At 46.9% G+C, this 10474-nt stretch overlaps 3 protein-coding genes, 1 long non-coding RNA gene and 2 other non-coding genes across 7 annotated transcripts; 1 reads left to right on the top strand and 5 right to left on the bottom strand.

Moving 5' to 3' along the window:
• Positions 1–574: 574 nt before the first annotated feature.
• best4 (bestrophin 4) lies at positions 575–2564 on the top strand. 2 transcript variants are annotated; one of them, XM_085930460.1, is made up of 7 exons: positions 575–728; positions 835–935; positions 1010–1464; positions 1536–1613; positions 1680–1913; positions 1976–2130; positions 2218–2564. In XM_085930460.1, exons 1-7 carry the CDS (start codon positions 577–579, stop codon positions 2408–2410), a joined length of 1368 nt encoding a protein of 455 aa, XP_085786586.1. In that variant the 5' UTR covers positions 575–576; the 3' UTR covers positions 2411–2564. The 2 variants fall into 2 exon arrangements, with proteins under 2 accessions (XP_085786586.1, XP_085786585.1); XM_085930459.1 differs by having other exon boundaries at positions 1976–2564.
• Positions 2536–4626, bottom strand: LOC147045749 (uncharacterized). The gene is made up of 6 exons (XR_015068226.1): positions 4578–4626; positions 4109–4204; positions 3628–3692; positions 3371–3435; positions 3090–3139; positions 2536–2862 (listed from the first exon to the last, which is right to left on the bottom strand). It is a non-coding gene; the product is annotated as an uncharacterized LOC147045749 (long non-coding RNA).
• A 385-nt stretch (positions 4627–5011) lies between these two features.
• acadm (acyl-CoA dehydrogenase medium chain) lies at positions 5012–7900 on the bottom strand. The gene is made up of 12 exons (XM_085930461.1): positions 7718–7900; positions 7331–7448; positions 6897–6994; positions 6752–6821; positions 6584–6684; positions 6393–6473; positions 6193–6323; positions 6022–6130; positions 5761–5901; positions 5584–5679; positions 5261–5509; positions 5012–5112 (listed from the first exon to the last, which is right to left on the bottom strand). Exons 1-12 carry the CDS (start codon positions 7730–7732, stop codon positions 5041–5043), a joined length of 1281 nt encoding a protein of 426 aa, XP_085786587.1. The 5' UTR covers positions 7733–7900; the 3' UTR covers positions 5012–5040.
• A 383-nt stretch (positions 7901–8283) lies between these two features.
• On the bottom strand, positions 8284–10473 carry rps8a (ribosomal protein S8a). Its single transcript, XM_085930474.1, has 6 exons — positions 10390–10473; positions 9495–9601; positions 9185–9284; positions 8833–9008; positions 8514–8643; positions 8284–8432 (listed from the first exon to the last, which is right to left on the bottom strand). Exons 1-6 carry the CDS (start codon positions 10391–10393, stop codon positions 8323–8325), a joined length of 627 nt encoding a protein of 208 aa, XP_085786600.1. The 5' UTR covers positions 10394–10473; the 3' UTR covers positions 8284–8322.
• Positions 8715–8781, bottom strand: LOC147045747 (small nucleolar RNA SNORD38). The gene has a single exon (XR_015068264.1). It is a non-coding gene; the product is annotated as a small nucleolar RNA SNORD38 (small nucleolar RNA).
• On the bottom strand, positions 9352–9459 carry LOC147045746 (small nucleolar RNA SNORD46). The gene has a single exon (XR_015068265.1). It is a non-coding gene; the product is annotated as a small nucleolar RNA SNORD46 (small nucleolar RNA).
• Position 10474: the final 1 nt, after the last annotated feature.

Raw genomic sequence — 10474 nt, 5'->3', positions numbered from 1 at the left:
AAGCAAATTGAGGCTGATTTACAGCAGAAGAGAGAAGTGAAGCCATGTGAAAACCAAACAAATGCGCAGCAAACTCAGGAAAAGGTGATGAGTGGGACAGACACGTGACCTAGCACTCCTCTTTCCACTGTTCTTATCGCTCTCATTCCAAAACACAACCAACATGTCAAATGTTTCATTTCAAATGAAGAAATGTGGTTTTAGGTGGTATACGATAGCTCTTTGACTTTCGCACTCACTCTGCTAAAACAACGAATGAATGAATGACGTCCAATGACTTTTGCACACTGGCCAGTCTAAAAGTTGGAAGAAAAAAAAAAAAAAACGATCCCTTTTTATGAAGTCGATGTCATGGTGATAAGGTTGATTTGTGAGCAAATTGTCTTTGGCGCAGTGTTCCCAGCTCATCAATTGAAAATAAAGGTGTGTCGAGGGCACACAGGGGAAGCTTTAAATTGGGAGCCAAATGAGCCAAGCGTCTTTTCTCTTCAGCTTCATCATTTCCTTTGCAGGTGAGCCTCCAGGTGTGTTGTAAAATCTTCAATGTTTGATAGCTACCCGCCGGGTCTTACAGGCATGACCGTGTCCTATACGCTCGAGGTGGCCAATGTGAAATTTGGCGGATTCTCCAAGCTCTTGTTCAGGTGGAAGGGCAGCATCTACAAGCTGCTCTACAAGGAGTTTCTCCTGTTCTGCGGTGTCTACCTATTTTTCAGTGTGCTCTACAGGTGGGTCCTATCCTCATATTATTGGGAAGGTGGGTGATATGGAGGTCATGTCACTGTGCAAGTGTCTAAACATCAGCACATATCCTACTATTGGTTGATTGTGTAGGTTCATGCTCACAGCCAAGCAGCAGGATGTGTTTGAGCGTATCGCCCTTTACTGTGACCAGTTCACCAACACCAACTTTATCCCCGTTCTCTTTGTGCTCGGTAGGTATTGTGCAAGGAATTTAGGTTCAAAATGGATCAGGGGGGTGTTCAACGTCTATGTTTGGCATCGACAGGCTTCTACGTGACCTTGGCGTTCAATCGTTGGTGGGGTCAATACACCAGCTTCCCGCTGCCCGACAACCTGATGATGGTGGTCTCCGGGAACGTCCACGGAGCCGACGAGAGGGGTCGCATGTTGCGGCGCACTCTCATGCGATATGCCAACCTGTCGTCGGTACTGATCCTGCGCTCCGTCAGCACCAGAGTGCACAAGCGCTTCCCCACGCTGGGGCACGTGGTGGAGGCCGGTAGGTCACATCATCCATCTGGAAGAAAGGGAAAAAAAAAAAAAAAATCAGAACATATGTTTTCAGGCTTTATAACATGGCACGAACTGAAGATTTTGGAGTCGCTGCATTCGGACTTCAACAAGTATTGGATGCCGCTCACCTGGTTCGCTAATCTAGCATCCAGAGCGAGAGAGGAGACCCGCGTGAGGGACGACATTGCTTTGAGACTCCTCATGGATGTGACTAACTTTGCCTTCACGTCACTGAGCAACTTTGGGAACATTGCTATAAAGTTTGACTATCCTTCCAGGAGCTGAATAACTACAGGGCCAAATGCAGTCTCTTGTTCCATTATGACTGGATCAGCATCCCTCTGGTCTACACTCAGGTGAGTCAGCCACGCCTCCTCCCGTCGCCTTCCATTTGCTCTCACCTGTCTGTCTCATTACCACAGGTGGTGACGTTGGCCGTTTACTCCTTCTTCGCTTTGTGCGTCGTCGGCCGTCAGTTCCTGAGCCCGCAAAAAGGCTACAAGGACCACAAGCTGGACCTGTACGTGCCCGTCTTCACGCTGCTGCAGTTCTTCTTCTACGCCGGATGGCTCAAAGTGGGAGAGCTGATCATCAACCCGTTTGGCGAGGATGACGACGACTTTGAGACCAACCAGCTGATTGACAGAAACATTCAGGTGCTCACTTGTTAAATTTTTTTTTTTTTTTGACACCTTCCAGTACTGACATTGTTTTCAAGGTGTCAATGCTGGCTGTGGATGACATGTACCAGAACCTCGCACCCCTGGAGAAAGACAAGCACTGGGCCCAAGGGCATTTTACTATCCCTTACACGGTGTCCACTGCAGCAGATCACCTCAGACCAGCTTTCAAAGGCTCCACCTTTGATATGAGGTCTGTCATCGTCAGTATCACACGGTCTCTGTGCCAATCCGTAGCTATTACAATCTTGGCAAAGTCGTCATTGGTAAACATTTGCAGGATAAGCTCGGAGGATCTCGAGTTGGAGCGACCCGGCGATACTTTCCCTCCGCGAAGCCAGTCACTGGACAATCGCAAAGACGGCCTCCTGAAGGGCTGCAGCCTTCCGTCGCTACTCAATGTGCCGACACATCAGTTTGTGGAGGATGAAATCCCGCTTGCGGAAGAAATGATCAAAGTCGAAACTGACTAGGACGTGATGTGTACAGCTAGCTGCCCTTCTTTGATGATGAAATGATTTCAACATTAAATCGTGCCTAAAAATGTTCATCACTGTATGAATAGCAAAAAAGAAAAACTTGTTTCAATGCTCAACACTTTGGTGTCAATATTTTATTCATTGTGCCAGCATGGTCAGTCACCTTTTGCTGTTCCCTCTTAAATTGAATCCAACTGGCACCAGTTTAAGACCAAATAACTGCCGACAGGGGGCGCCCTGTATTTGCAGTAACGAAAGCACATAGCTTATGAAAACACATTTCATTTGAGTAACATTCAACAGATGAGACGCGATGGTCACGCCATATTTCCACACCTTCCTTTCGATTTGAATACTTTGGCCTTCTGATAAAACGGTCCAAATGATAAATCTTAGTGACCTCTGGGAGAGGGACAGTCTTCGCTCATCATCATGAGTCCAAATCACTACAAAGGGAGAAGCAGATATTTGAGGCAAAGTCACATTTGCATTTAAGGAGAATGGTAGCAATGTTCCAGGACTTTAGTCAGGTTCTATAAACTGGATTGTACAGAAACCTGTGCCAGTCCTGATATTTTCTCCCCCAATATAAAGTCACGGCAGAGTGGGTTGTCCCTGGCGTGGCAAAGCACATTTGGGGATTTACATGGGCAATAAAAAAAAAAGAACATACCTGAAACTGAAAGAGAGCCAGCGGCCGGCCATTATCGGCAGCCCAATTCACTGGAAAGAAAAACCAAACGCTGAAATACACATTCAAAGACATTGTTAGCAATGTTCCAGGGCTTCAGTCAGGTTGTGGTCAACTGGTTTTGACATAAACCTGTGCCAGAATCCCTGTCTTTTTTTCTCCCAATACAAAGATTCCACAACAGAGATGGTGGTCTCTGGCATGGCAGTATATGATTGGGGATTTTAAGGAAGGGGGGAGGAAAAACAAAAAACAGTCCACACCTGCCATCACGCTTGACACATGGCCTTTCCTGTCCACAGCCAGTAAACTGCTGCTCGATGTACCACTGGAAACAAAAGAGGATAGCGTTATATATATCAAGTACTATGTCCGCATACGATAGGACTGTAAATTGATGTGCTCAGGCTTTTTAAGGTTCACCAGAGTTTAGTCTGTATAATGTGTCAAGACATCACGGCACACGTGAAAAGTAGCCATGGGCCAGTATCCCTTTACTGGCTTGCCTTGTACAGCTTACCTTTAGATAGTCATCGCTATCGCCACACACACACACGGACGGACGGAAGGAAGGCCGGCCATCAGCTGCAAAAGATTGTTGGGAAGAGAAACTCATTGAAAAATGAAACCACTTGCACTTTGTGATTCACAGTGACAATAAAGGAATTCAATTCAATCGACCAGGAAAGTGTTTGGAACGTTTCTAACAAATCGCTCCATTTTGATGCAGCTACGGTCCAATATGGCAGGCAGCGCGCAAATAAATGTATAGCCCAGCACTAGGCCCGTTCGGATGAGAGAGTCCGGGACGGGCCACTCTCGTCGGGCTACGCTCTGCGGCCGTTCAGCAACGGCGGGTTCCAGAACAGAACCTGCACGGCCGATGACACATGCAGAGACTTCCTTTTCCAGCACTGTAACACTGAGCCAGAAATGTCACCTGGCCAGCTGACTTAGTGCTGGTGGATATCATTGATTGTGGATTGCAACATCTCACTGACCTTATTTGAAGGACAAAGTAGCCTTTATCATCCCTGGGGCAGTTTGCCCGTTTCATCTTGTTTGGCCGTCTTCTCCACTGGGAAGCAAGCCTTCATCTTTGGGGGGGGGGGGGGAAAGAAAGTCAGCTTTCAACGCAGGTCACGCTGGTCACGCTCGGGCCACAACATGGTGGAAGGATCCCGATGTTTCAAACGTTGAAGATTAGCCGTAGATCACTTTTGAATCATTAGCGGTGAGTATTCGCACACGCAACGTTTTAAAAAAAAAAAACATTAGCTTAAGCCGTGCGCTGTTCAAATCGCTAGCGTGTATCGTGTCGACCTCGTGCAAGGATTTCCGTCAAAAATCAGCAGTTTCCCCATGTAAACGTGATATGAACAAAATCACATGTTTTTTTACTGACAAAGGTTTTCCCACAAGCAGCGTATAATATGAATTGCCGAACAAATTCAGTTGCAGCGAACTCACGGGCAACACAGCACTGGTTCAAGGGAAGAGGAAAGAGCGGAAGTCACGTGCCGTATAATATACTGTCTCTCGCTGTGCATTGTGGGAAAAGTGGGAGGGACAAATGGCGAAAACTCCTTTATGACTATATCTGGATAATCCACAAATTCCATAAAGCAACCTTTATTAGAACAAGAAACAAACACAAACTGATATCATTTGGAGCCAAAACATCGAGGACAAGATTTTTTTTTTTTTTATTCCAGGATGGCATTTGTACATTGTATTTTCACCATTTGGCTCACATTTTGCTGCTGCGTGCCATTTGTCTGAAGGGTTACGATGGGACGGGACGGGCACCCCCCCCCCCCCCCCCCAACTGAATTCTATTTAGCAAGGCCATCAGGTGACATCAAGGCATATTCAATTGAAAGAAAAATTGAATGACTTTAACATTGTATTTCTTTTACAGATAAAAAAAGGTTTATTTCTTGGCTTTTGCCAGGTGTTCACGGGCAATAATGAGTCTCTGGATCTGAGCGGTGCCTTCGTAGATCTAAAAAAGAAAGAAAAGTGGCTCATGTTCTCTCTCTCACACATTTGTGCAACAAGAAAATATCTGCAGCGACCGTGTGTGCCAAGAAAGAAATATCACTCATATCTATCATGCCCAAAAATGACTTCACTTGCAAAACATCACCCACCTGGTAGATCTTGGCGTCGCGCATCAGCTTCTCCGCAGGGTACTCGCTGTTGAAGCCGTTTCCGCCAAACACCTGCACGGCGTCCGAGGCCACCTGGTTGGCGATGTCGCCGGCGAAGGCCTTGGCGATGGAGGCGTAATAGGTGTTGCGCCGGCCGCGATCCACCTCCCACGCGGAGCGCTGGTACGCCATGCGCGCCAGCTCCACCTTCATGGCCATCTCGGCCAACAGGAAGGAGATGGCCTGGTGCTGGCAGAGGAAATACAAAAAAGCTGCTGATGCAATTCATATCCATTTGTCCATTTGTTCCCTTGAGCCCAAACCTCAGCAATGACTTTGCCAAAGGTTTTCCTCTCCAAAGCGTAGGCGGTGGCTTCGTCCAGTGCCCTCTGAGCCAGCCCGGTGGCTCCGGCTGCCACCTGTGTAACACATTGCATCGAATTCACCAAATGTCACGTTCAAATGACGTAACTCGGGCGGGCGGGCGCCACGTGACTCACGGGTGGCCGAGTCTTGTCAAAGGCACCCATGGCGATCTTGAAGCCGGCGCCCTCGCCCATCAGGACGTTCTCTTTCGGAATCCTCACGTCCTCAAAAGTGATGCCTCGTGTGTCGGAACACCTCTGGCCCATGTTCATTTCCTGCCATCCTCAGGAAGACAATTTGATTTGCCGTCGGCGCTCGTATTAACGATCAGAAGTTGAATCTGCGATTCCACGAGCTCGAATGTTTTGATAGAAAGTGGATATGGTAAGTCTCACCTTCCTTCCTATTTGTATTCCAGGCGTGTCGGCATCCAGAATGAAGCCAGTAAAAGCCTTGTTTGTGGAACATTTGGGATCGGGGTCAGTGCGGGCCAGCAGGAAGTACCTGGGAACACAAGAAATGAAACCCCATCCACAGAAAAGGGATGGCCGTGTCATCGCCAATACCAGTTGGCCTTGCCGCCGTTTGTGATCCACATCTTCTGGCCGTTGACCACGTACTCGTCGCCAGTCTTCACCGCCCGAGTCTTGACGCCCGCCACGTCTGAGCCCGCCCCCGGCTCAGTGACACAGTACGCCTGCGGGGCATTGGGTGACTAATATGTATTGATTCCCGGGCTTCCAGGATGGCGTGGAAATGTACTTACACACATAAGAGGCTCCTCAGTCATCCTGCCCAGATATTTCTTCTTCTGTGCCTCATTCCCAGCAATAATAACAGGCATTTGCTGTTGGGCACAAATAGGCTTAATCATCCGCTTTCCAATTCAAAGGACACATTTGAACGTCAAAGTGTTTGCCAGGCAGAAGTCGAGCAAAAACCACGAAGAGCTCTCACTCCAAGCGAATTGGCCTCGATGGCAGTCTGGACTCCCGTGCAGCCGTAGGCCAGCTCTTCCGTGATGAGGCAGTTGTCGAAGATGGACAAGCCCATTCCACCTTAGGTTTGAATTTTGCAAAGTTCAAATAAAAATGGACATGCTGTAAACGCATGACACAAACTGACCATACTGCTCTCCTATGTGACCATTCATCAGACCCAGCTCCCATGCTTTCTTGATGATAGGTACTGGGTACTGCAAACACAAAATGCAATCACCTCATATTATAAGGTCTGTTCTACACAGCGCCTCATCCTGGAAGAGACTCACCTCCCCGGTTTTGTCGTAGTGCGCCGCGTGCGGAAGGATTTCCTCGCGCGCAAACTTGCGAGCAAGCTGTTGGAACTCCCGCTGTTGGTCCGTTAACTCTGCGAGACAGAGAAGAAATTCGACCAATGGACGGCATACATATCTTGTGTTTTTTTTTTTTTTTTAATCATGTGCCACAGATTTGATTGGGGGAGAATATTTTTGAGTCATGTAAATCAAAGCAAAAACAGTGTTTGCTTTTTAAATACAAATTGATGCGAACACAAAAGGACTCCGTTGGCAATGTCAAATACTGATAAGTGCTCAATAGCGACTTATGTCCAAGCAATGATACAAGAATCGACCCATGACTGATGATGAACAATGCAATGGAAAACAGTTAGCAGGTCAGGTCGACCAAAAGTCTGAAAAGTGCAGTTGCCGAGAGCACCCACCAAAACAGAAGCCGGTAGCCGCTGCAGCTTTCTCGCCGGAGATTTTGCATTCGGCGGCGGCGGCAGCACTGGAGCTCTGGAGCCGAACAACACCGCAGCGCAGCCCTCCTCTGAGTACCTGGGAGTAAAGGTCCCATAAGAGCTATTCATGCCAATAAAGCATTTTCACATGGCCATTTGAAGCGGACTTGAACATGAAATGAATGCGCTTGAAACAAACGTTGAAAACAAGCTAACGTTAACATATGTCGGTCGGTATCGAGCGTCTGTGTGGATTGACGCGTCACACAACAGAGACAACAATCACAAGGTACCCGGACTCATCATGTTGATTGTGCTGTATATATACAATAAAAGTAGACATTTGTTTGAAAAAGAAACACTCACCTTAGTCAAGAGCATCGTTGCTACTTCAACTTACACAACACTCGACAATGACAAACCGCTCGCTCGTCCAATCACAGCGGCGTGTTTAGTCAGGTGACCCAGCCAGGGTGATCCTAAGCGTGAACTTTCCCCTAGTGGTCGTGGGTTACCCAATCGTGTCCACCCTTCCTTCAAACGTCTTTTCGGGATGTCGGGGATCATTTGTGGTCAAGTACGACTAACCCAAATATGAGCATAGGAATCCAAATCCTTGACCAGACGCCTGCCACGTCATTGCATTTGTAGTAGTGTCAAAGGTCCTGAAATGTTTCTTTTTTTGGTCAGTTTTAGCAGCAGTAAAGCTTTAAGAGCAGATCGATTCTGCGGTTTGGATTCAGGCAGGCATGCTTGCTATACTGTATGGCTCGTTAGCAAAACAATGTCAGACAAATGAAAAGATATTTTGTAGTCTTTTGAGAAAGTTGATATATTGTACAATTGAACGAACGTATCACGGCAACATTTGGGAAGTGGCACATGATTTGGCACAGCATTACATCCAGAGTAAATAAAAACCAGGACAAAAGTAACATTTGTTATTTCTCTTTTATTGGCATATGAAACATTTATTTGCCTTTCTTGGCCTTGATCTTCCTTAAGTAGAACTCAAGTTCTTTGCCCTCTAGGATGTATCCGTCAGCTCGGCCACACTGGCCCGGTCTGGAGGCGATGCAGGCTGCAAATGAACATTGAACTTGTGATAGCAAAAGCCACTTGGAAAATGGAGCTTTGTTATGCGACCGACCGACCGACTCACCAAGCAGTTTTCCCTGAAGGAACTGATCCTCCAAGAGCGAGCTGATCTTGGCCATTTTTTTACGCTCGTCGTACTTTTTCTGGTTCTTCTTGGACCGCTTCTTAGTCAGGACCTCTTCCTCCTCAGGAGACTACACAACAAGGGAGAGCGTCATTTCAGCAGCTCCGAAGCCTTACATTCCATTAGGTGGAGATGACTTTCTTTCTCAGAGTCTTCATTAGCATCACTTTCATTCAGTAGCAGAACTGGACAGTTATCTTCATGGAAAGACAACAAACAGACAGACTTATTTATCAGGTCCTCAAATTCGGTCACTCACCAGCTTGGCTCCCTTCTTGCGTCCCAGAGGAGTGGCGTAGTGACCCTCATACCACTGCCTGTAGGGAAGACTGTCGACCAGCACGATGCAGTTCTTCACCAAGGTCTTGGTTCGGACCAGCTCGTTGTTAGAGGCATTGTAGACCACGTCGATGATCCTGGTCTTGCGTGTGCAGCCTAAGTAAAAGAAAACTATAAATTTCTCCCCCTCACCTAATTTATGACTAACAGTTATCGGTCAACAGGTTCTCAGACTCCTAACTATCAGCACTAGAATTCAGTAGCAGAACTGGATAGAGATCATCACTGAACATCTTGGGAACATTCAGAACCACCGAATATTGGAAACTTACACTCTGAGCCCCACGAGAAGTTTCCGACATCCAGTCTCAGGGCGCGATACTTCTTGTTGCCACCGCGGACCCTCACGGTGTGGATACGGCGAGCGCCAATCTAAAAAGAGAACAAAAAAACGTTTACCATCTGCAACACCCTGGCAATAGTTGTCATTTAATTTGATGATGTGTCAGTGTAACTATGACAAGGCCTAGCACGGGTAGGTCCCAAGCTTCACACCAAAACGGTGCAAATAAGACCTACCTAAGGTCCAGTTTTCATCACTCACATGATATGAAGGGATCAAACACAACATGTGGCATTTACCTTTGTATTTGCGGGAGGCCGTCCAAGCTCATACTTTCTCTTCTTGTGGTAGGGCTTGCGTTTGCCACCGGTTTTACGGCGTTTATGCCAGTTGTCCCTTGAGATACCTGAGACAAAAGGTCCTTTTTAATGCTGTGGAAGACGTATGAGCGCATGCATGCAAGGCAATATCAGACTATGCTTGAGCAATCAGTTCTCCAAGGTAGTTTGTCCACATTGTGTATTTTGGATTCCGCATGAAATGCTTCATCACATCACTCAAGCATAGTCTCACTATCTGAACAAACAGGTCAAACTTATTAGGCTCCAACAAAAGGGTGCCACTCACAACGGCGCCATCAGAGGAAACCAGTAAGATAGTCAAAGGGAAAAAACAACTGCAGGCGAAAGAGCTGAACAGCAGTGTACAAAAATTACGCCGAGTACGTAATTAACTCAGACATTTTGCACAATTAGAGGGGGGAAATAAAGAGAGAAGCACGTTGTACCTTAATGCAACCTGACTAGTAGCAATGCAGACATAGCGCAGTTAGCCTGGTTATCCATACCGACTTCCTACCACTTTCGACGCGACAACAAAACCTCGGACGTCATGAACACATGATTCTAAAATACCTTAAATTGTCCCCAAAACCAATCCCGCGTGATATGCCGTAATTTTGGAAAGCAAAGTTTGAGACACAGCTAGCTGGGAGCCATCTTGGAGCATTTCACACGTCCACGGAAAACGACCTCCTTCAAACATTGTAACCGGTCCCGCACATAAACAAGTTGAAAACGTATGGACTACATTTATGTTTAACCTTAATATATTTGTAAGCAAGTTCAAAATTGCCAAGATAAAACAAGAGATGGACAAGGATTCGCCTTCCGACTCGAAGATGAAAGCACGTACCCATCTCAGGCGCCGGCTAGAAAGAGGAACCGCAAGGCATTATGGGACGGCTTCAAGCCATGTCGTCTCGCGACATTTTACGTCA

The sequence above is a fragment of the Syngnathus leptorhynchus genome, chromosome 14 (assembly GCF_054491065.1).
Source record: "Syngnathus leptorhynchus isolate UIUO chromosome 14, UIUO_Slep, whole genome shotgun sequence".
Lineage (NCBI taxonomy): Eukaryota > Metazoa > Chordata > Actinopteri > Syngnathiformes > Syngnathidae > Syngnathus > Syngnathus leptorhynchus.
Note: the sequence above shows the minus strand (reverse complement) of the source record. Positions and strands in the feature narration are given on the sequence as shown.

Excerpts from the sequence above, each read along its gene's own strand:
- acadm (XM_085930461.1), bottom strand. Across the intron at positions 6,685-6,751 it reads TCACATAGGAGAGCAGTATG|GTGGAATGGGCTTGTCCATC; the intron begins GTCAGTTTGTGT and ends TTCAAACCTAAG. Across the intron at positions 5,113-5,260 it reads GCGACGCCAAGATCTACCAG|ATCTACGAAGGCACCGCTCA; the intron begins GTGGGTGATGTT and ends TTTCTTTTTTAG.
- rps8a (XM_085930474.1), bottom strand. Across the intron at positions 9,285-9,494 it reads GGCCTCCCGCAAATACAAAG|ATTGGCGCTCGCCGTATCCA; the intron begins GTAAATGCCACA and ends TTCTCTTTTTAG. Across the intron at positions 8,433-8,513 it reads CCTTCAGGGAAAACTGCTTG|CCTGCATCGCCTCCAGACCG; the intron begins GTGAGTCGGTCG and ends GTTCATTTGCAG.
- best4 (XM_085930459.1), top strand. The coding sequence starts at position 577 with ATGACCGTGTCCTATACGCTCGAGGTGGCCAATGTGAAATTTGGCGGA. Across the intron at positions 1,465-1,535 it reads CTTTGAGACTCCTCATGGAT|GAGCTGAATAACTACAGGGC; the intron begins GTGACTAACTTT and ends CTATCCTTCCAG. Across the intron at positions 1,614-1,679 it reads TCCCTCTGGTCTACACTCAG|GTGGTGACGTTGGCCGTTTA; the intron begins GTGAGTCAGCCA and ends TCATTACCACAG.